A 22,067-nucleotide genomic window follows, 5' to 3' on the forward strand; every position below is an offset into this window, starting at 1 on the left:
CGACATAATTTTTTTAAAAAATAAATAGTGTTGTGGGACCCGCTGAACAGTACTATGGGCCCACCAGGACAGCGTGTGGATCGCACATGAACGTTAACATAGGCCTAGATGAACCGTACCATGGGTCCACTGCTACAGTACGTAACAAGGCTCCTGGAAGACATCCAAATCTTGGAGCTTTAGTATATGTAGTATGTGTGAACTTATTTGCTCTTATACCAGACCGGGGCAGCAGTCACACTTGGAATTTTTTTTAACATTTCTTATTTCGGATTTCGAATTATTTTTGGATTCTAGCTAGTATAGATTATATTTATGGTGTAGGCAGTTGCAACTTTCGGACGTTTGTTTCAGCAAGTATCTAACCTGGCTGGGAGGTGACTTTTCTAATAAAGTAGCTACCACTACTATACTGCATGCATTTGTAGTAACCAACTCAATGACCTGGTCGCAGTGGAATTTATCATGAAAGCAACCTCACTAGAAATGATGTGAACATCGAACCAACCTAATGACTAATCAGTGTGGACACGGAACGAATAACTGTCCCAGAGTCAGAAGAAAGACTCCTTCGAGATGTTGATGCAGACACACAGGAGCAGTAAATCATGAAATCGAAACGTACATGTCCATGCCTTATGGCGCATGGTACTATCAAGTACCCACTCCATGTCTCTATCCTGAAATTTAAGACATCGTTGAAGGGTTCAAAATTTGTCGCCAAGTATAAAGCACTCTAGGAACAACCGTTGTTCATCGGCATTGGTTGGAAGAAGGGGTGCAAGGGATCATGGCAGTTGCAGGCAGAGGTTATGACCAGGGACGGAGGTCGGCCCTTTCAGAGGTTCTAAATTTTCATTATTGTTGCAAGCCGAAAAGATTACAAAGGATCTTCAGCAGAGAGGGTTTAAAAACTTGGGCCTAGTGTTTTTTACAGAGATTACATATTAGAGAACGCTAAGCACCAGGCATCGCTGACGGGAGAGTCCGTTGACATCCCATCGATAGCTCCAATCACGAGCTTCCACCTTGCAGTCGTTTGAGAACCTCTCATGCGAGGCAGGGAGGCCTCTGAACACCACCTCGTTTCTGTGTTTCCAGAGGTTCCAACACACTAGAAGAATAAAGCTATCATAGTGTCGTGCCGGGATCGTTGTCGGACGGGAAATAGTCCAGATCTCCTGCATAGCACACCCCTGGACTTCCATGCCGAGCTAGCTTCTGCCATACCTGTGTTGCAAAAGGACAGGACAGGACCAGGTGATTGCAGTCCTCATCTTCTTGTTTGCAGAGCTCGCACGTCGCCTCAACTAACAGGCAGGTTGTTTGTGCTTCAGATTGGCGATAAGGTTGATGACCCCAGCCGATAAGGTTGATGACCCGGCAACGTATTCGACTGGCTTCGCCCCTGATTATGAGGTAAGGGGAGGAGACTGACTTGGAAGTGGATCACGAATGCTCGTGTGTTTAGTTCAGTTCAACATGGTGGACACATGGATGGCTAGATCGGACGGGAAGGCTCATGGTTCAGTTCAACATCGCTTGGACACATGGATGGTTAGATCGGACTGGAAAGCTGCGTGCTACAATCAGGGCATTTTTTAAAGTAGAAAACATAGTTCTCAACTAAACGTGCTGAGTTTACAAGTTTGCACATGAGTTAAAGTCGCTTTTTGTTGTTTTAGTTTCTTAGTAATGGTGGCATTAAAACAACACTAAAGTGATGATGTCTCTCATAACATCTGTATTTTTAAAGTAGAAAGTTAGAACTAGATCTCAAAATGATTTTTGCTGTGCAAAACAAAATTGGCAGCAAAATTTATGGGAAGCGTTTGCTTTATGTCATCTTCAAAATGACCAGTTACAGTCATACCTGTTGGTCATATTTCGGTTGGCAAATGAGAACGCTTAGCCAAGGTAAAGGTAAATAAAATATTTTTTGTGATTGTAAATTTGCTTCTTCTTCATTCATTTTTTTTGCTCTAGATGCTGTAACAGTGGGGCCATGAACCTTGAACTCGCTGTGCACAAATGACACGTCGGAAATCTAGATGTCGAAAGAGCTTCAATGTAGTAAATTGATTCCTCAAAGAAAAATTGAATAAACAACACAAGCTTTTGCACGTCAGATACTGTGCGGACATTACAACACCCTTGATAGTGCGAGCGCTCCCGCTCCCGCTCTGCCTCCTGCTGCTGCGGCGCGCGCGCTGCATGCACGTGCTCCCGCACGTTGTTGGCAGGCCGAGCCTGCTTCAATGCCCGGGCCGGCCAGCGTGCGTGCAAGCCAAACGGTATTGTATCCCGGCCCATCCCAGCGAATTTCCCTCAACACAAGAATATTTTAAATAACATTATTTTAATAGAAAATTGCAGAAATAAATGCCGAGAAAGAAGAATTGCGAATATAATAGTCTGTAGGCTATTGGTGACCCACTTCGACCCGCGTTTGGTTACAATCTCACGTGGGATGGGTCTATCCCTGAGGGGAATATTCCCCTCAGATACGGGTCGAATTGATCCCCTGAATTCGAGCGAAGCAATCCGACCCACTTGGACGTCGTTGCCCTCCGTCTCGTGAGGGGCATAGGGACGGAGCGGCACGCGGGGCCGCGGGCGTGGGCAGGAGGCGGGGCTGCGGCGGCGCGCTCACGGGCGAGGAGGAGGAGGCAACGCGCTAGTGCCGTCGCGAGGAGGAGGAGCTCCGGCGCGTGGGGCTGCAGGCGGGGCCGCAGTGGCGCGCCCGGGGCGGGTGGCGGCACCACCAATAGAATCCAATGCAACCAAACACATGATCCATGTACGTCACGACATCAGTCGCATATGAGTCACACACGAACACCCTAGAGTCACACACTACCAAATGAGTCACGCACTGATACATGAGTCACAAATAACATATCTGCAAAGTCAACACATAGAACGCAATGAATAATCCTGAATGCATCCCCTAATTTCAGCGCTTCCCCCGCTTCCTAGCCAGGTGATCAGAAGAAAACGTGAGACGGGCTGGTGCGTGTCAAGTACAATGCCTAGGGTCAAGTGGGGTGGACTCCTCTGCCTGGTCCTGGGTGGGTTGCGTCAGCACCTCTAGCCTCTGAATCATCCATATTGTTTCTAATACGACGACTTTGCCTACGACCCGGGTGCTTGATCTTCGTCTCCGGATCAGGAATCCAATCTGGCCCATTCTGCGGGGCTTTAGTAAAATCAGCTAGCGCCCTCCAGCCACGAAGTTCGCCACTCCAAGTAGCTTGAACTGCCTCCTTCAAATAATACGAGGACACGTATGTCCCTTCAATTCCATCCTTTCCACGAGCAGCGTAAACATGTGAACAAGGGATAAGTAAAAGCATCAGTCTATTGCATGTGCACTCGCATTTGTTGGTTTCGGGCCAAAGCTGGCATTCCATTGTTACCATAGCACTACCGATGCCAAAACCTACCTTCTCAAGCACTGTCACCTCAAACACAAAGTCTTGGTTACCGATGTATTCCACTCTATATAGCTCATCCTTAGTACTAATTTTCTCGATTATCGTGGTCATCTCCTTACAATAAACCATATGATGATTCTGCACTACGAGTGAGGCTTGGTGAAACTGTTACGAAGATATCTCATTGTTCCTCGAAGAATGCACTCTACAATTTCCATTAATGGTAGGGAATGGCATGCCTTGAGTACACAGTTGTAAACCTTAGCAAGATTAGTTGTCATGATGCCATACCGAGACCCATCAGTATCCGCAATCAAAGCCCATTTCTCAAGTGGCTCATTTTTAATCCACTCATAGAAGCATTTCACTGACCTTCCCCCCTTCCTCCTCCTTGTGACTTGTGTAGGCTCACCATCAATAGGATCTAACCCCCGCGGTTCCTCTTCACGTGCCACAACAGGTTTCTTACGAACATCCGCCATGTGACTGGTAGTCAGTTTGTCGAGCTCAGCCCATATTTAATCAAACTTACATCTTTGATTCTATCTGCACAATTTTTTGAAAAGATCCATTAACCGCTTGCTTCTGAATTGAGAATAGAAATTTGCCCATAAATGCCTCATGCACCATCAACATGCAGATCTGGCCAAGCAACATCAACATTCCTGCTCTCCTGCAATTTCTTCACCGCAGACAGTATTCCCTTATGCCGGTCATGGAGCACGCACACGTTAGGCCTCTCAAAAACCACCGCCTGCTTGATCAATGAAAAAAGAAACCACAACAAGCTATCCGCATTCTCTGATTCGACAAAAGAAAAGTAAGAGGCGCCACTTTGCCATCAGCATCGATCCCAATGCATATGGGTAGCTGCGCTTTATACATTCCTGTCAAAAATGTCCCATCGACATAAAGTATTGGTCTGCGATGTTTGAAAGCTTCAATCATGCACCCAAAGGACCAGAAGGCACACCGAAGTATCCAAACCTCCACTCTAACGCCTTCTGCTTCGCTCGCCATGCTATATCATATGATATTTCATATGTGCACCTATTAGATATAGCAAGCATAATCTGGAATAGGGACATGGAGCTCTTTTTCACAATTTCTGCTATCATGTTCTTGTGCTTGACAATCATTCTAGTAAGCTTACACGAATTCCCAACAATGATAGAAACCACAAAGTTACTCTCACCCTTGGCAGAAAGCCGTGAACCCGCCATGGACATCTATGGGAGAGACACTTCACACAGTATGTGCTCGGGTTGGAAATTACCACCTTAAATGGTTTCTTCTCTGAGAAAGCCCACCTCTGCAAGCTACAGATGCACCTTATCATAAAACAGCTAGCCTTTTGTGATCTCCACTCGATCATACACCCAATTACTATCGTGCCTATCATTAACGGTGAGTCCATGCATTGCAAAGTTATTCCATTCTACTGGGATGGTAGTTTCATTTTCAAAAAAAAAACTATCATCTCATCCTTCTAAGAATGTTTTGTACTCCTCATCATCCAACTCCATCTGATCAACAATTGCATCATCCAATTCGTCGTGATCAACAGTCATTTCACCACCAACCTCATCTTCACTATCATCAACTTTATGCTCAAGTTGTTCATGGACCACCTGCTGCAGCTCCTCCTCCACCTCCTGCTAAACAACAATATTTTCATGGATCCACTCAGTTTCAGCCACTTCCTTTGTTTCATCAACTCCATGGCTCATGCATGTTTCCCCTTTAGTGCTATTAGCCATTTCTTGCTGAACAAGCACCACAAGAGGGAATTTAAATTTGTATAGAGCAATGTCCATAATGCACGCCATCACTTCGAGTTCCTCATCTCGTATAGTTCCCACCACCAGCCATGCTCACGTTTCCTTGGGACTACACCACTAACTTTCAACTTCCAGTGCAATGGGTTCACTTGAATATAGTTATACAACCAAGAATCAACCCAAAACATCCACATGTCGCATCTGTAACGGATTGCAGAACTTGTATCCACATATTGAAAGTGACTTAAGTCTACCCTAGAGTCACAACACAATATGTGATGAATACATTGCCATGATGAACTCTGATATTCACTACTTCTGAACTCATCCCTGCTAATACAGCCACAGGATCTGACATTAGATACCTACGTCCAACTACTTATTTTTCCTCTAAACCAAAACATTACTGCTAACATTCTATTCTTAAATTAAAATCTATGTAAATAATCATCCCAATGCTGCTATATATCTTTAATTAGCACAAACATTAAATATTCAATATTCGTCTAAGCATGTACACTGACTCGCGAATGCGTACCTATCTAATTATTGGGCCGGGCCATAATTTTTGGCACCGCGCGCGCACACACACAACGGAACGCAACAAAACAGGCCGGGTAATCAGTTTCGGCCCAACATACGCACAGCCCAACACAATCCAAGTCTCGTGTAGTCGTGTATGGTAAAGGCCGGGCAGGAATCTGGTCCGGTGGTCACGTCGCCGGACCGCCGGCCGCCGGCGCTGGTTCTGGCTGGGCGGAAGATGAGATTGCAGGATCGCAGATTTCTCTAGGTCGACCTAATGACCCACTACCCGAAATAAAAATTCTTATGTAAATATCTATTGGATCGACCCACTAAACTCTAGTGTAAAGTAGTGTACACTCTGGGTCATCGGGTAACCCAATCCGAGCTCGAGCGGTGGCACAGGCATTGCCAGCTACTGCATCGGTTGCCATCTCACCATCCTCAGGCAGCCGTCTCCCCGCCGCTCGTTGCCTCGTTCCCCTCCAAGCACCGTCTCCCCGCCGTCGTGGCGTCACCTCCTCCTGGGCGGAGACCCCCGCGCGCTGCTTCCTGGAGCTGTAGTCCCCACTCGTTCCCCAGCATCCTCCTCCATGGCCTCCGATGAAAGAAGAATTTGAGGGCACGTCATCGAATAAAATACCAAGGGCGAGCAGCGGGTTGTTGGCCACCATCTTGAAGGAGACAGAGAACTACAGATCTGCAGCGCGGCGAGCTTCTATTGGTTCGATGCCTTGCCGCGGAGCATCTTCGAGAGTAGGAGTCTGCTTGCCTGCTGCTGATGCTGCGGCTTCTCCTTTGCCATCTCTTCCTACTGCTGGGGAGTCGCCCGGGTGGTCGGAGGACGACGGCCGCGGCATTGCTACCAGCAGTGGACCAGCAGAGTTCCTCGACGAGGTGCAGCTCCAAGACGAAGGGCGGCCCCTCTGCTTCTCTCCAGCAGCTCCGACGGGCGCCGGCCGGCTGGTAACAGCGACGGGCATGGTTTTGGTGCATGCATTGAATCACCAAACTTTGCTATTTTGGGTAACCCATTGGGTCATTTGGGTAACAATCGTAATGGGTCAGTGTAACACAAAACTCCAAAATAATCTTCACGGGTTCACTGGTTGACCCAATTTCAACCACTTGCATCCTGACTGCAGGAGCCTGCTGTAACAATGAAAATAATGCTTTCCTAAGGAAAATGACCAGCAACAGTACGCTTTCGTGATCGCGATATCAACGTTGCATCTGTTCTCCTGGCACCACGAAATATACCCTCTCTCTCTCTTTCAGTAAGCAGAGATTCCGGCAATATATTGTTTGTAATCCAGTCACATTCTTTTTTACAGCCTTTCTTTCTTCTATGACGAAATGCCACCAGTGCCACGATTACAGTACACAGACCAAAAGAAAACGCGCATTTACAGTTTACACACTTTCAACTATAGAAACTAATAACACTAAAATTCTGTTTTTCTAGTATAGACGAACATGTAATGAGCAAGCCCTTTCAATGGGAAGGCACACACGACTCGCCGCATAAATACTGTGCATGTTGCTCTATTCCACTAGCAGATGCATTCCCCGCCTGCCTTATTCAGAACCAAGTTTGTACAACGAACGGGAGCAGTGCAGAATCAGACACCTTGCTCTTCGGCTCTCACCCGATCAATTTTGCGCCCAAGTAATAAAGAATGCTGAACAATCAAACACTTTGCAGATGTTGTATTCCACGGCCCAACTGCACAAGGACTGCCGCAGCCTCTATTCTCCCCAGTATATCTCAAGGCATGAGGCTGAGCTACCACCATGGATCAAAAGAAACGAGACATTTCATGTCTCTATCTACACAGAGGGGACATTGTAAATGGTTTTTTTCAGGCATTCGGTGCTGCAGGAGCTGATATGCTGAACTCCTAGTTGCAATCCAAGCCACACTCCTCAAGAAGCGGGCCATCATTCTTTGCTAGGAAAGGATCAATCCGGACCCAAAGGAGTGAGAAGATTGAAGCCAGTAGAATGGACCAGACAATGACAATTGTTGGTGTCCTGTTTTGCCTTCCAACCAAACCTTTCAGGAACGGATACAGATGGACAATCACCCAGAATGCAAAGAAGAGCTTCCCGAATAGAGGGCCCCATGATTCATATCCGTTGTTGATAGCATTTGAGACACCAGCAACCACACCAATAAAGTTCAACAAGAGCAGAGTGGTGGGAGGTATCAGTAAGGTTGTCCACTTGAATGTATATAGCTCTGAGAACTCTTCATCGTCACCACCCTTTGATGTCACAGTGAAGCTTGTATCCACACCAGCTATGACCTTGAGAAGTCCTTGGAACACAGCGAAAAGGTGTGAGGACACACCTCCAATGACCCAAAACTGCTCATTCCTCCACCAATCATCAATGCCAACACCACTCCATCTCATTTCTAGGATGCTTGTAGCAAAGATGCAGATAAAAAGTGACATGAACCAGAGGCTGGCAACATTGTTTAGCTGCAGCAGATGAAACAGTAACGGTAAGGTTCATGTATTCCATAGTTCCACACTATACAAATTTATAGTAGAATAAGCTTTTACCTCTGGAGTGATAAATTTTCCCGTCAGCAAACAGATGGCAGGCAATGTACAGTAAGCCAAGAGAGGAATAGACGTCCAAGGATATACGATGGAGTTGATGTAGGAAAATCTTTCCAAAAATTTCAAACCACCACCATACCCATACCAAAGAGGGCAATGGTTGCTGAAGAAAATTTCAATAGACCCAAGAGCCCACCGAAGAACCTGGTGAAGACGATCTGAAAGATTCAGAGGCGCAGAACCTTTGAATGCAGGTCGTTTAGGTACGCAGTAAATTGACCGCCAACCATGACAATGCATCTTGAAGCCAGTTAGAATATCTTCTGTAACTGATCCATAGATCCAGCCAATCTGAAAAAAAAATATATGATTCACTTTGTGACTCATCAACCAATAACAACCAACCACAAAGCTCTAGACTTTACCTCTTTTCCCCAGTCGGTCTTGTCTTCATAACCACAACTAATGACATGTATGGCCTCTTTCAAAAGAGAAGCTGGACTTGCACTCTTCAAGGTCCCTCCATTCTCAAGAAGTGTGGATGTGACAAAAACAGAAGACTGACCAAATTTCTTTTCTAATTTTTGTTGATTTACAATACCAGCCTTTTCATTTTCAGCACCTAAAGGCAACAGTGTAAGGTTATATATGCAATTGCAATGAAGATGTAGCTCTAAGAATAATTCAAGTGTTTCTTTGAAGTTCATGGTTACCTGGAGCACCTTCATCAATCTCACCAAGAGCATATGCAGGGGATTGATTTTCTTCTTTCTTGAAAAATAATAATCTTTTCTTCTTCTCGGTTTTAGGTTTGGTAGTCTTCTTCTTGTGCTTTCTGTTACCACAGCAGCAACAGCAAAAGCACCACTTTGGCCAGCAATTGCAAGTCCTTGATGGTGGCTTTTTTGTTTTAGGGGCATCATAACCATATAGTGCCTGCCTTCTAAATACACATCCAGTACCGACATAGATTGGGCCTTGAATACCATCCAAACCTTTCATATTGATCTGCACACCACAAATTTTAGCAATTTTTTTTAAAAAAATCATCAAGGGAAATGATCATGTAGACAACAGAACATCTCAGATATCTGAATGCCAAATCTTACATCGAAAAAGACGACATTCCTGTTAGCATATCGGTCATGGCGATCAATCCCATCAAATCTTTGAGGGAACTGCACATAGCACACCTTCTTTCCCAGTAAAGGATCCATCATAAAACACATTGCTTCCTTTATAGCCTTACTGTTGTTGATGTAGTGATCACAATCCAAGTTCAACAAATAGGGAGCATTTGATAGTACAGCAGAGACTCGAACCTGTGATACAGAGAAATAAAAGCAATTCAAATACAATTGCACCCCATAAATTATAGAAGACAGAGAAATAAATGATTCGAGGTAATAATTACCAATGCATTCATAGCACCAGCTTTCTTATGATGGTTATAGCCTGGTCGTTTTTCTCTTGAAACATAAACCAACCGTGGTAGCTCATTTCCCTCACAATCAAGACCTCCACTTTGGCCAAGGAAGACCTATTTGTACAGAAAATTTTAACTTTTTAAAAGTGAGAAGAAAAATAAATAGACGGTCATAGCATGCCATTATAAGTAAAGTATTTCATAGCAACAAACCATAAGGCTTACCTGAATCATTCCAGGATGATCACGAACGTTGTTCCCAGGCCAGGGGGTCCCATCTTGCATTGTCCATCCTTCTTCAGGAACTTTCTGGGCTTTAGCAACCAAGGCATTGATTCTGACCTTGAATTCCTCATACTCTCTCTGGAAAAAAAAAATCAAAGCTTAGTTTCGTAGTTTATCAACATACTCCTAGCAAAAGGTACCAAAGCAGCATACTAATAAAGAGGATAAATAAGGCACCTTCATTGCTCTCCTCTCCCCAACAAAGCTTGCTGCCACCTTGTCTTTCAAGTAGTCTATTTTCTGTTGGAAGTACCACTCTGGAGCACGAGGTTCAATATTGAACCTTTTGCAGAAAGGAACCCATTTCTTTGCAAATTCAGACGTTTCAGACAACGCTTCAAATGTTAGCATTGCAGCACCATCATCAGAAACATAGCAAGAAACCTTATCAACTGGATAATCCACCGCAAGGATAGATAGAACAGTATTTGCTGTGACCAAAGGAGGTTCCTTTAATGGATCGACTGTACTGACAAAGAAATCAATTGGAGCAAGTTGAGATGGCTGGCCTTCCTTGTCGAACCTATCCAGACAAGCAATTAGTCAAATAACAACACAACGAAGAAGAAGGCAAATATTACTAGATGGCAACAGCAACCAACCTCAATGACAGCCGGTCTAAGTATGTCTCTCTCTCAATAGGGAACCATTTTGGGAATTGATCAAGGATCCAAGACATGGCAAACCAAATTTCACAGATAACAGATATGAGCCACAAAGCAAATGCATCGTTCACCGGATGCATCACTCGATAGTGGAAGAAGAACCCCAAAACCACAAGCCGAATAATGATAATCATCCTATATGGATTAATCTGGCTTGATGGAATCGGAATTTTCCTGGACAGCGGTTGTCTTGATTCATCCATTCTGGTAAAGAAAGAAAGAAATCAGCTAACATTAGTACTTGGGTCTAGTAACACATAGCAAAACAGAAGTGAAGATCTGCTATGTTAAATACCCAATGGAAAGTGACGTGCAGTAAAAGAGACAAGCAGACAAACGCATTAAAAATTCACAGAGCACATACTACACTGATCAATCGTGCAATACCATCTTTCATTAATGTAAACAAATGTAAAACTGAAAAGTACAAATTCATCAGTTTCTTTCAATTTACTAAGAAAATTGGTAGAGTTACTTCTATCGTTGTGCTTTGTCAATGATAATTATGACAAGATAAAAAAAAAGATATCCTGAACTGAGCATGGACCATGGATGGAAACTAAGTTGGACAAATACATGCAACCAAATAGCATTGCGTTAGAGAGGAACAAAACAGAGGTCAAACAAGCATTGAGAGTCATACAGTGGAAGATCATCATCACCACCATCCTCACCACCGCCATCATTCCTCATCTGGTGCATCCTCTCCTGCTTCTGCTTCCAGCTCTCCATCCTCTCCTTCCAAGCAACACTACCATATCCATACGCAGCAAGATCCTTGGATGGGTCCATGGACCTTGGTTGCACTGCAAACACAAGGACCATTAATTGACTGTGTTCAGAACACCATCATCGCAACTGAATTCTGGTTGATGATCATCCAAACACGCACCAGGTAAACTGGGATCCGCATACGGAAGTGGGTGGATCCTCTTGCCCCCACCGCCCATGAAAGACGGGACCAGCGCGTGCTGCTCCGGCGGGATGTCATCCATCTGCAAGCGCACCAGAAACAAGGCATTGAGCAACTGGTACAACAAGAGCCCGATGATTCAGGTTCAACAAAGTATCAGCAACACTCTGATTCAGCGGTACCATCTGCCCGTTGGTGAGGAGGGGGACATTCGGGTTCAGTTGGAAAGGCTGCTGGACGCCGTTAAGGTCGCCTCCACGGCCGTAGGTCATGTGGCCATGGAGTGACTCGGCGCCATACTGCGACTCGTTGCCGTCCCAGTTGAACTCGTTCTCCAGGTCGTCGACGCCGTCCTCTTCCTCATCCCCGGGCACGCGCGCGCAGCCTGCAAAATGGAAATTCAGTGAGGCAATCGAAGCTAAAGAGTGGAGAATTCGCCGCCTGCCGGAGCTGCATTTCGGTGGACGGGGCTGGGGGCACTCACCCTTGAGGCGCTTGTAGCGGGTCTTGCACTGGGGGCAGTTCTGCGTGCCCTCCCGGCGCTCGTACTCGTAGCAGTCCCGGCAGACGGGGAAGGCGCACTCGTTGCAGGCCACGAAGGGCTCCCCGCCGGGAGCGAGGCCGACGTCGTCGCCGCAAATCTGGCACACTCGCCCGTTCGGCTGCCGCAGCGGCTTCGGCTGCAGAGTGCAGACACACACACACCCAAAAACAATCGGGAGAAGAAAAAAATCAGCAGCCGTAACGCTCGCTCGCTCGCCAGCCGGGGGAATTGAAGCGCGCACGTACCCCGGGATCGCCGTCGCGGCGGATGACGACGAGCTCGTTGCGGTTGTGGGAGCCGGCCACCAGCCCGGCGCTCGCCTCCATCGCCTCCTCCTCCCCCTCCGCCGCCGACGCAGGCGCAGGATGCTGGTTCCTCTCGCTCTAGCAGCAGATCCTCATCCGAGCGCCGAGCGGTTTTCACCGGGCTCCGCTCCGCGCCGCGCCGCGCCGAGGAAGAGGAAGAGGAAGACGACGAGGAGGGAAATGCGTGCCAGCGGCGGCAGCGTCGGTGGGAGGTGGAAGGGGGGGATTAGCGAGCGGGGGATTTTTAAAGAAAAATTGGGGAGCAGAGGAAGGGGCGGGGGAGTGTCGGTGGGAGTAGGGGAAAAAAAACCACGGGGGGGCGAAAAAGAAAAGGAAAAGGCGGCCGAGGAAAGGGCCGCGCCAACCAACGGACGAGGGTTGAAACAAATGGGAGGTAATTTTGGCGAGAAAGAGCTGGGAGAGAAAAGGAATTAAAAGCGTGCCGCGTCACAAATCACAGCTGTCATGGTGTTTTTTGTTTTTGAACCGTAGCCATGGGCCATGATACGTCTAGAGAAAGATTACTTGGCTGCAATGACAAACACATGACGAAATAGTACGTAGTCAGCTATGAAAATATACCACAACAACCACCCGAACTAAGGCACTTTGAACTTGAAGGACCAAGCTTGAAAAGATGCCCCTTCTCCTTCGAAGATTTCCTTCAGTAGAGATTAATGTGGTGCGAAAAGGCCAGACACTATTTGTAGTACGCCTAGCAATTGGCAGCATATTTTCATAAAGAACTGTAATATTTTTCTAATAATTTTAAACTAATATATTATTTTCGAACTTCATAATAGAATATCGGCACGGAAGTGCAAGAAGGAATGACACCTCGTACTCCTCAAGGGCAGCTGTTGCGCTCCCGAATCAATATTTGTACCGTCTGCATTCATCCCTAAACTAAACTAAAGACGTCTACTGTAAGAAACCACTCGCACAATTCCGCAAACGCATGTGTGTGGTTGTATTCGGTGGTGCCTGTGATCTAAAAAAAGGAGCAATAAAACAAAATCCCAGCCGCTAAAACTTCCCAAAACTGCTGGCCGGGTTGGTTATTAGTCACTGGCAGGAGGATGTATCCTACCGACTAACGCAGTCCGCAGTGCAGAGACCAACTGAACAAGTGGTGGCGCAGGCCAGAGTGGCTGGCGGACACAGAATTGGGGGAGGAAAAAACAGCCGGAAAGACACGTAAAGTGTCGGCCGGCCGGTCAGGCAGTCGTGTAATGTAACCACCACGCAACCGAGCTCGCGCACGCCAGCGACACATGCGTCCTTCGTTCCCAAAGGGAAAAAAAAAAAAAGCTCTCCTCCTCCCAGTCCCAGTGAGCACCACCACTCGGACCCTCGCTCAACTGAGCGGCAGGCAAATGTGGTGGTTACGCGGAATCATTAGCAACGTAACCGCCGCGCATAATTGCAACGATTTTTTCTTTCTCACTTTTCGCCGTGAAAAGAAACAGTTGATCGTGTCGGTCACAGTCGGTGCGACTACCGACCGCAGGTGATGAGCACGTACACGCTGATGTTTCAAGGTAAGGTACCTTTGGTAGAGTTTGGTAGACCTCTGATTCTCTGCAGAATCCAGCAGACCGCTGATGTTTCAAAGGTAAGGGTATTTTTTCGAGAGAAGTGATTTTCTACTGATTTCGTGGAGTGATTCTTTGACATGAACTAAGAGGTTGGAAGTTGAAAAAAATATTTCTCATAATTCTATGAAGTTTACGCTAGAGAATTAAAGAGCCACACTCGGAAAACCAGCTTTCATAGAAACTCTAGCGAACAGGACCTGAGTGGTGACGGTGCGAGGGGATCAGTTGGAGCTAGCGGAGGCGAGAGAGAACCCATACATGATGCCAACGATGATGACGGGGGCGGGCGGGAGGGCGGGGGGAGGAGTGAGAGGAACGCACGAATGACTAACGGGGGCTCTGGAGATGATGACAAAACGGGCGGTAGGTGAGGGGTCCCTTGGATCGGAGCGCCACGTCAAGGACGACCGCACGGCAGCGGCGGCGAGCTCAACCAATCGGTGTAGCTAACAATAGCAACTACTACTACTACTACTAACCGGCTTGATTAAAATTGGCTAACAGCACGTACTAGGATGGTGACCTAAAGGTATACGGTGAGAGAGAGATTAAGCTTGATTAGGATGCGCATGAGGAAGACGTGTGCGCACTAGTAGAGAACCTGCCTTTCATCTACTTCTTTTCCTTTATTTCCGGCCGTGGTTAGATCCGAAACTAATAAAAGCATTAGTTCTAAATCCAACGGCTAAGGACGAGGTGGGGGAAGCAGGAAGGGGCCTTTTGTCCTGGTTGCAGCCACCAACCGGGACTAAAGGTCCATCATTAGTCCCGATTGGTGGCTTCAATCGGGACTAATGGCGCGCGGCGCAGTTAGTCCCGGTGCTAGCCTCCAACCGGAACTAAAGACGATCTTTTAGTCCCGGTTGGTGGCTCGAACAAGGATTAAATTCCCCAGACCTTTTTAGCCCCTTCTTGCTCCCCCTGCCCGAGCCATTCTTCCGGACATGTTCTTCTTATTTTTGGCTCGGATGTGAGGAGTTCATGCCTATTTTCTTCAAGATTTGTCTCCATCCAACGGTTCAAAAGGTTAGAAACTTCATCCTCTCAACTTCCGTTGCTAGTGGAGCTCATTTCATGGTTTGGAAATAGAGATTTTGAGGTTTTTTAGATTGGGTTAAATGTTAGAATTTTTTTGATTTATCCATTTGAGCTCAAATTTTCTTAAGGTTTGCATGTGTAGATGTGATTACTTATTTTAGTTCATCAAAATGAGTACATAGAGTAGAATGGTATTTTTTGAAATATTATTTAGAAGAAATATGGATATGATAATGAGTATATTATAAAAATGAGAGTATGTATATATGACCATACATATTCTTATTTTAAAAGTGAAATGTGAACGTGTGAATGTGAAATTTTAAATTGAATAATTATTGAAAGTGAAAAAAGATGTATACTTAGTATTTATTTTGTATTATGAATTAATTATTTTGACACTCTAATGATGTATTTATTTAGGCTCACATTGAAACCATCGAGAAAAAATCTTTCTTTCGGAATATGTTTGTATCGTTAACCTTGACCCTGCAGTGATGACCTACCATTCTGGGCCATCTGGCGCGTCAGCTATCGGTATTTAACCTCCAAACCCACCGAGAGATACCCCCAAGGGATACTTCCGATGTGGTAGATTGTAGGTGGGGTGTTGCCGAGATCAAGACCTTAAAGGCGCAAGGAACACGGAACTTTAGATAGGTTAGGGCCGCAGTATGCGTAATACCCTACATTCTGTGTTGTGGTTTGTATTGCCTTAGATGAGGATTGTTTGGATGATGCTTTGGAGGGATCCCTGCCCGCCCTTATATAGTATGGGGAAAAAGGGTTACATGGAAATCCTAGCCCGATACTAGCTTAGGAGTCCTACCTGAGTACTACTTGGGTAGTTTTCTTCTAGTCTTACTCCTGTACGAGTAGTTATAATTGATGTAGGGTGTGGCCATGTCCCATCCCATATCCTAGAAAGTCCATGCGATGTGCCCAGTCTGGTGGCCCCGGGTTTGATATGCCCCTGAGCTCTTCATCTTGAAGGCGTCTTCCATTCTTCCGAACTCCGTCTTGAAGGTGTCTTCCGAGTACTTTCTTCGTTCTTGAAGGCGTCTTCCGTTCTTCCGAACTCCGTCTTGAAAGTATCTTTTGAATACTTTCTTGGTTACATCGAGGCTATGAGGTGCTCATGCCCTGAGTGGTTGTCAAGTCTCTTTTACATGGGGTGCGATGAAACTCGCACTCCATATGGAGTAGCCCCTGAGCCTTAGGTTGAATCAAAGAGTCAGGCTGAGGATCCAATTAGTCTTGAATTTTCTGCTCTTATCTTCCAAAAATTTGGAAAAAAGCCATCGATGACACGTGTCCTACAACACCTAGTCTGGAATCCAAATCCAGGATTTTAAAAAAAGGGATCCAAAGAGTCATCGCATGCATTGTGTAAAAATTAAGAATTTGTCTTGATGATTAAAATGGGAAAATTGGTTCAGAAATTCAAAAACCACTTTTTCGGAATGAGATCCCTAAAAAATGGTTAAACAAATAGCTTCCCCAAAGGAACCATAGATTACCGCTCAAAACAAATCTTATCCCGAGAAAATCTCTTCAGCTTCCTCACAGTGAAACGTCGAGTTGTTTCCTGCGCCCAGCCTCGAGTATGGGAACGAGACGAGCCAGCGAAAGCATGCTGAGTGCCCTGTTGCGCCTAGCCCCCAAGTATGGGAGCTAGGCGAGCCACCGAAGGTACGCCGAGTAGCGTGGGTACTGGCCAAGTCAGAGGAGATATGTCGCATGATCGGCGGCACCAGCCCCCGAGCCTGGGGGTCGGTCGAGTCGCCGCTAGCATGCCGAGTGGTCTGTGCCGATGAAGTGATGGCTAAGTAAGGCAGCTCTCGAGAGCATACCTCACCCAGTGGCATGGTCCAGGTCTGATCCCTTAGCTTGATTTGTGGACGATTGTCAACGAAGCTGTAGTAGTTGTCGATGAAGCCAACTATTCGGAGTCAATTCTGACTAGTTTCAGTCAAGCGGAGTAGTCGGGGTCGTCATCGGTGTGTCAATGGCATGAGCAGGAGTCGTGCCGAGTAGTCAAGGTAGTCAACAACGCAAGCTGAAGTCATGCATGCTGAGTAGTCATTGAAGTCACGGTAGCTGTGGTATACATTGTATCCTGACGGATATCGACGTAATAGGCGAGACGGAGTCGCATGTTGTTGCCCGAATGGGATTCGGGTACACTCTTCCTCAGATCGGATTGAATCCGACCCGAGAAGTCCTGGTGCAGCACGAGTCGAAATCGCATCAAGAATGGACTCCTCCTCGATCCCCCTGGCTAGGTCAAGGAGCATGGGAGCAAGGTCCATTCAATAACATAGAGTACTAGTCGGGAACTGGTAATCGAAATGTTACTGGAAAGATGGGAACAAAGCCCCTTCAGTAATGCAGACTACGCGTAAAACTAGTCGAAAACTAGTAAAATGAAGTGCTATCAGTAATATGGAACAAGGTCCCTGTGGCAGAACCAACCTGAATTATACCGGCTCAAGTACACGAGTCCTCTCTTGAGGGCTACCTCGTGCTTCAAAAGGTATAATACCTTGGCCTGTCGGGTAACGTCCCGATAAACCACCGAATGCAGGATCAAACAAGGTACCTCGCACGAAGGCGAGTCCAGAGATATAAAAGCTATTACACTTTACATCACAGGCAGTTATATTACAAAAGTACACAAAGCATTATTAGCTCTCACTGAAGAGAGATTATTACAAACAGGTTTAAGTTTTAAGTTACAGCAGCGGAGTTTGCAAATACGGAAACTGTACACGTCGGAACTACGAATATCATGCTAGCCCTGGCATGATATCATTCGGCGGAATCTGTGTTGGCCGGGGACGGATCCCACTCCACGGACCAACCATCAAGCAGGGGGTAGGGCCACGGTGTAATGAATGTTGGCTCATCAGGGAGATTACCTGAAGTAAATCAACAAAAGCAAGGCTGAGTATACTAATACTCAGCAAGACTTACCCGCTCATGGTATACTTAGCCATGTATCTAGATTTATGCAGGCTTTTCAGGTTTTGGGTAGGGTTTTCAGCTGAAAAGCAACAAAGAGTAGATCTTTATTTCCAACTTTTAGCTTTCAGATTCTAATTGATTAACCATTCTAGGTAAGCACCTATAACTACTCACACATGGTAGAATCTTTAATCAAACATCATCTTTGATAGTCACAAAGTTCCTCTTTGTTACTCTATGTGGCAAAGGGATTAAGCAGTCTCAATCTCCGCGAGAAACGGACGATTCCTGAATCGAATTTCCAAAACCTTGCAAGGGTAAACCTAACTCACACGCTTGGAACACCAAAGGGTCATTCCGAAGCAACCGTTTACCTTTCATTCCGACTCGTGGATCAGATCCACCACAAGCGACTGCAGGACCATACGCACTTCCAAAGTGCAGGACATACGTCTGTAGCGCGACTACAAAACCCGTACTCCTGGTTGCTCAGCAATACGTATTCCTACACGTCGAACCAAGTAACCAAAAGAAGCAAATACATGTGCTGGGGGGTATGTCCACTCCTCGGGCCGATTGGCTACTAGGCTTACCGCTTATCATATTTCACGGCATGTGGCTAGTACTTTCAAACGCTTAACCACCGCTACCACACACTGCGACCTTATCAAGTTCCACAACACAGACGGGGTATCATCTCAACCATGATACTTCACAAAACTCCCGTCCGTCATCCTTATAGTGATAACAGGAATGTAAACATCACAATTCCTATATCGCGCGAGTGACAGGGAATCACTCGACTTCTACCGGTCCTATTAGCATAGCAGCTAGTCGGACTCAAGTTCTAGTGTTCAGTATATTGGTTCCTAGAATTATGCAACTAGGGTTCCAAACAATTCTTAAGAACTTAATGCAGAGATAAATATAAGTAGATATAAATGGCAGTGTAATAAAATAATGGGTTATGTCCGGGGCTTGCCTTCGCTGATGGGGCTGGGGTTAGTCAAATTAATATCTTCCGAACCTTGGTTCGGGGCTTCAGAGAATTCCGCGACGAGGTTCCCGGGGTCTTCAGAACAAACTCCTTCTGGTTCCGGAATCAGCTGATAATCCCCGTCAGCGAGAGTGGTCGAGTCTATATGAGATGCAGAGTTACAAGTTATGGAATGCATATACTTTTATATTATTTCACAATAAAGTTACAATCCAAACAAAAGAACATTACATTTCAACAAACAACCTAACTACCCTGTACTGGGCAGTCATTTATTGAGTATTAATTATTTTATCTAAATACATTAAATAGTAAGGTTAATTATACTAAGTATCTAACTAGTGGCATTGGGCAACAGGTTGGGGTGATGCCCAATAATTAACTTAAATCATTTTATCTATTGCTCGTACTATTTATTTATATGAATTTATATTGATATGTACTTATAATAACATGTTCAATTGTTTTAGTTGTTTCCCACCTACTCTTGGGTTGGAAATTTAACAAAATACTACACTATGATAGAATAGCACCAGCAAATATTTTCATGATTTTAGAGCATTTAAATTTATGATATTAATTATACAAGGTTAACTTATGCATTAGTTATAATTAAATTCATATACTAAGATATATCACTTTAAATGATAGGATAATTATTTTTCTTAAATTCTACATGTTAAAGGAAAATTAACCCAACTGATTTCACATTTTTATCATTTTTGAATCAATTCTTATGCATTTTCTAAGCCTACAAGTAGCTAAACTTAACCTTTAATTTAGAATACAAAACATACAGAAACTGGAGTTTATCCCTTAAGAAAAGTTGTAGATCTTTAACTAAGGATTTCAACAAAATTTAGTTTGCATTTTTATGACTTTTCCCCGATTTGATATAGAATTTCAAGGTTGGCAGCTTAAATTACACAAGGGGTCCTTCGGGTACTATTCATCTGAGTCTAAGGGTGTGCAAATAGCCCCCTGGACTTTCAAGTCTTCTAACCCGAGGCCCCTGGGCTATGAACTCGAGCAGAGCAAGGCGAGGGCGGTTCTGTTCCGGCAACGACGGTCGCCGGCGGCGAGGTCTGAGGGGAGGAAAGGGTGCAGGAGCTCACGAGTGTCCTGTTGCACCACGTGTCGAGGGCTGGGGTGGCCGGAATGATAGATCTCGACGAGGACCCGAGGGGACGGCGGAGGCGTCACCGTCGACGGCAAGGCTCCGGCGGTGAACGTCGACTGGGAACCTGCGCATGAGAACCAGCACGTCATGGGGAACGTGTAGGTACAACCAATTGAAAGGATACACGTCGGATCGGAGGTAATCGACGAGGACAGTGGCGGCGGCGGCGGGGATGAATACCGATGATCGTCAGGGAGGGCAATGCAAGGCACTAGAGATGCCACGAAGTGGCCGTAGAGCTCCGGGGTGGTGATGTGGTGCTGGCTAAGGGGTCGTGGGGGTGTGGGGAGGCTCGAGTCGCGCTGCCCGCGGTGAGACTGAAGGCGGTGGCCGGGGAGAAACGGCGCGGCGGCGCTCCGGTGTCTGAGCGGGGAAAAGGAATGGCCAGGGAGCTGCGCGAGGATGATGTGTAGCTGAAACTGGGGTCAGAGCAGGTGGAGTAGCTGTGGAGAGGTGGGGCGACGGTGAGCTCAAGCTCGCCGGCGTTCGGGTGGAAGTGGTGGCGGTGTTCTGAGGCGTCGGAGTGGAAAAGGAAGAGAAGAATGTGACCAATAGCTCCACGGGGTAGTTGTAGTGCTCAAGCGCACGCAAACACGAGGATCGGGCGCTCGGTTTGGAGCTTGCCACGGCGACGGCTCGGTGGTGGCCGAGCGGCGGTGGCGCGCGCGTGGCGAGCGCAGGAGACGCCAGGGAGGGAGGGGAGCAGAGGTGGGAGAGGTAGGAGGCGACGCGTGGGCATGTGTAGCAGCTGGAGGTGGAGCTCGGGGTCCTGCGCCGGCGGTGAGCGGTGGTGGCAGAAGCAGAGCAGAGGGGGAAGCGGCGGTGACAGAGGAAGAAGAAGCAGGCTGGTGTCAGCAGGACTGATTTGCAAATTTAGAAATTTCCAGGGACTCCTCTGTAAGAAAGAATTCCCGTTGATACAAAATCCTAATGAGAAAAATGTCTAAAGCAAAGTTGTAAGGAATTTCAAACCCTACAATAATTATTTAGGGTTCAAGTTCAAATTCTCAGAGGATATAGTTTTATTTTAAATTTTTGAACACAACACAATTTATAACCTTTTTGTTATAATTCAAACAAAATGCTTTAATGTTTAGGGTCTTTTTGCAAGATTGCATGCAGTGTAATCATGACTAACCTTTTTACACTTTAGCCCTTAAGTAAATCTGAGTTTTACTTTTATCTTTCAACCATTTCACATGTAAACCCTTATATTTTTGTTTTAATCACATATAGGTCCTTAGTTTCATATAGAGTCTATTTTTCTTAGGTTTTAACTTAACTTTTGTACTTTTCTTCTCTATAGTTATTTAGATTTGACACTTAGTAGTACTTTTACCCAATTACACTCAAGTACTTATACAATTCAATAATTACAAATATACCCCTAGCTCTCTCTTTACAACTAATATACACCATAACATGCATACATATATCACACTATTACCTAGTGTCTATATCTCTAATTACCTGAATGTTACAGTCCCTTCAGTAACATAGAGTAGTAGTCGAGAACTAGTAAATAGAGCGTTACTAGAAGTATGGGAGCGAAGTCCCTTTAGTAATATATAGTACTAGTCGGGAACTAGTAAACGGAGCGTTATTGGAAGTATGGGAGCGAGGCCCCTTCAGTAACATAGAGTACTAGTCGGGAACTAGTAAACGGAGCGTTAATGGAAGTATAGGATAGATAATCACGTAGATGCTTTATTTGGCTAATTAACGGATTCAATTAGTCATTGCTAAACAAGGTGACCACTTTTGGTAGTTGCATGGCTCGGCTGTGACAGGGTTCCCGAGCTTGGACTTAAGGAAGTCGAATCGTTTTTTTCTTTC

General features: G+C 45.8%; 1 protein-coding gene across 1 annotated transcript; it reads right to left on the reverse strand.

The window, feature by feature from the left end:
• Window positions 1-7,015: 7,015 nt before the first annotated feature.
• Window positions 7,016-12,687, reverse strand: LOC112879841 (probable cellulose synthase A catalytic subunit 3 [UDP-forming]). Its single transcript, XM_025944256.1, has 14 exons — window positions 12,392-12,687; window positions 12,087-12,282; window positions 11,785-11,987; window positions 11,582-11,684; window positions 11,333-11,495; window positions 10,627-10,893; window positions 10,202-10,547; window positions 9,965-10,102; window positions 9,728-9,853; window positions 9,423-9,635; window positions 9,027-9,321; window positions 8,739-8,935; window positions 8,314-8,664; window positions 7,016-8,229 (listed from the first exon to the last, which is right to left on the reverse strand). Exons 1-14 carry the CDS (start codon window positions 12,470-12,472, stop codon window positions 7,645-7,647), a joined length of 3,264 nt encoding a protein of 1,087 aa, XP_025800041.1. The 5' UTR covers window positions 12,473-12,687; the 3' UTR covers window positions 7,016-7,644.
• Between the last annotated feature and the right edge of the window lie 9,380 nt (window positions 12,688-22,067).

Source organism: Panicum hallii, chromosome 2 (genome assembly GCF_002211085.1).
Source record: "Panicum hallii strain FIL2 chromosome 2, PHallii_v3.1, whole genome shotgun sequence".
NCBI lineage: Eukaryota > Viridiplantae > Streptophyta > Magnoliopsida > Poales > Poaceae > Panicum > Panicum hallii.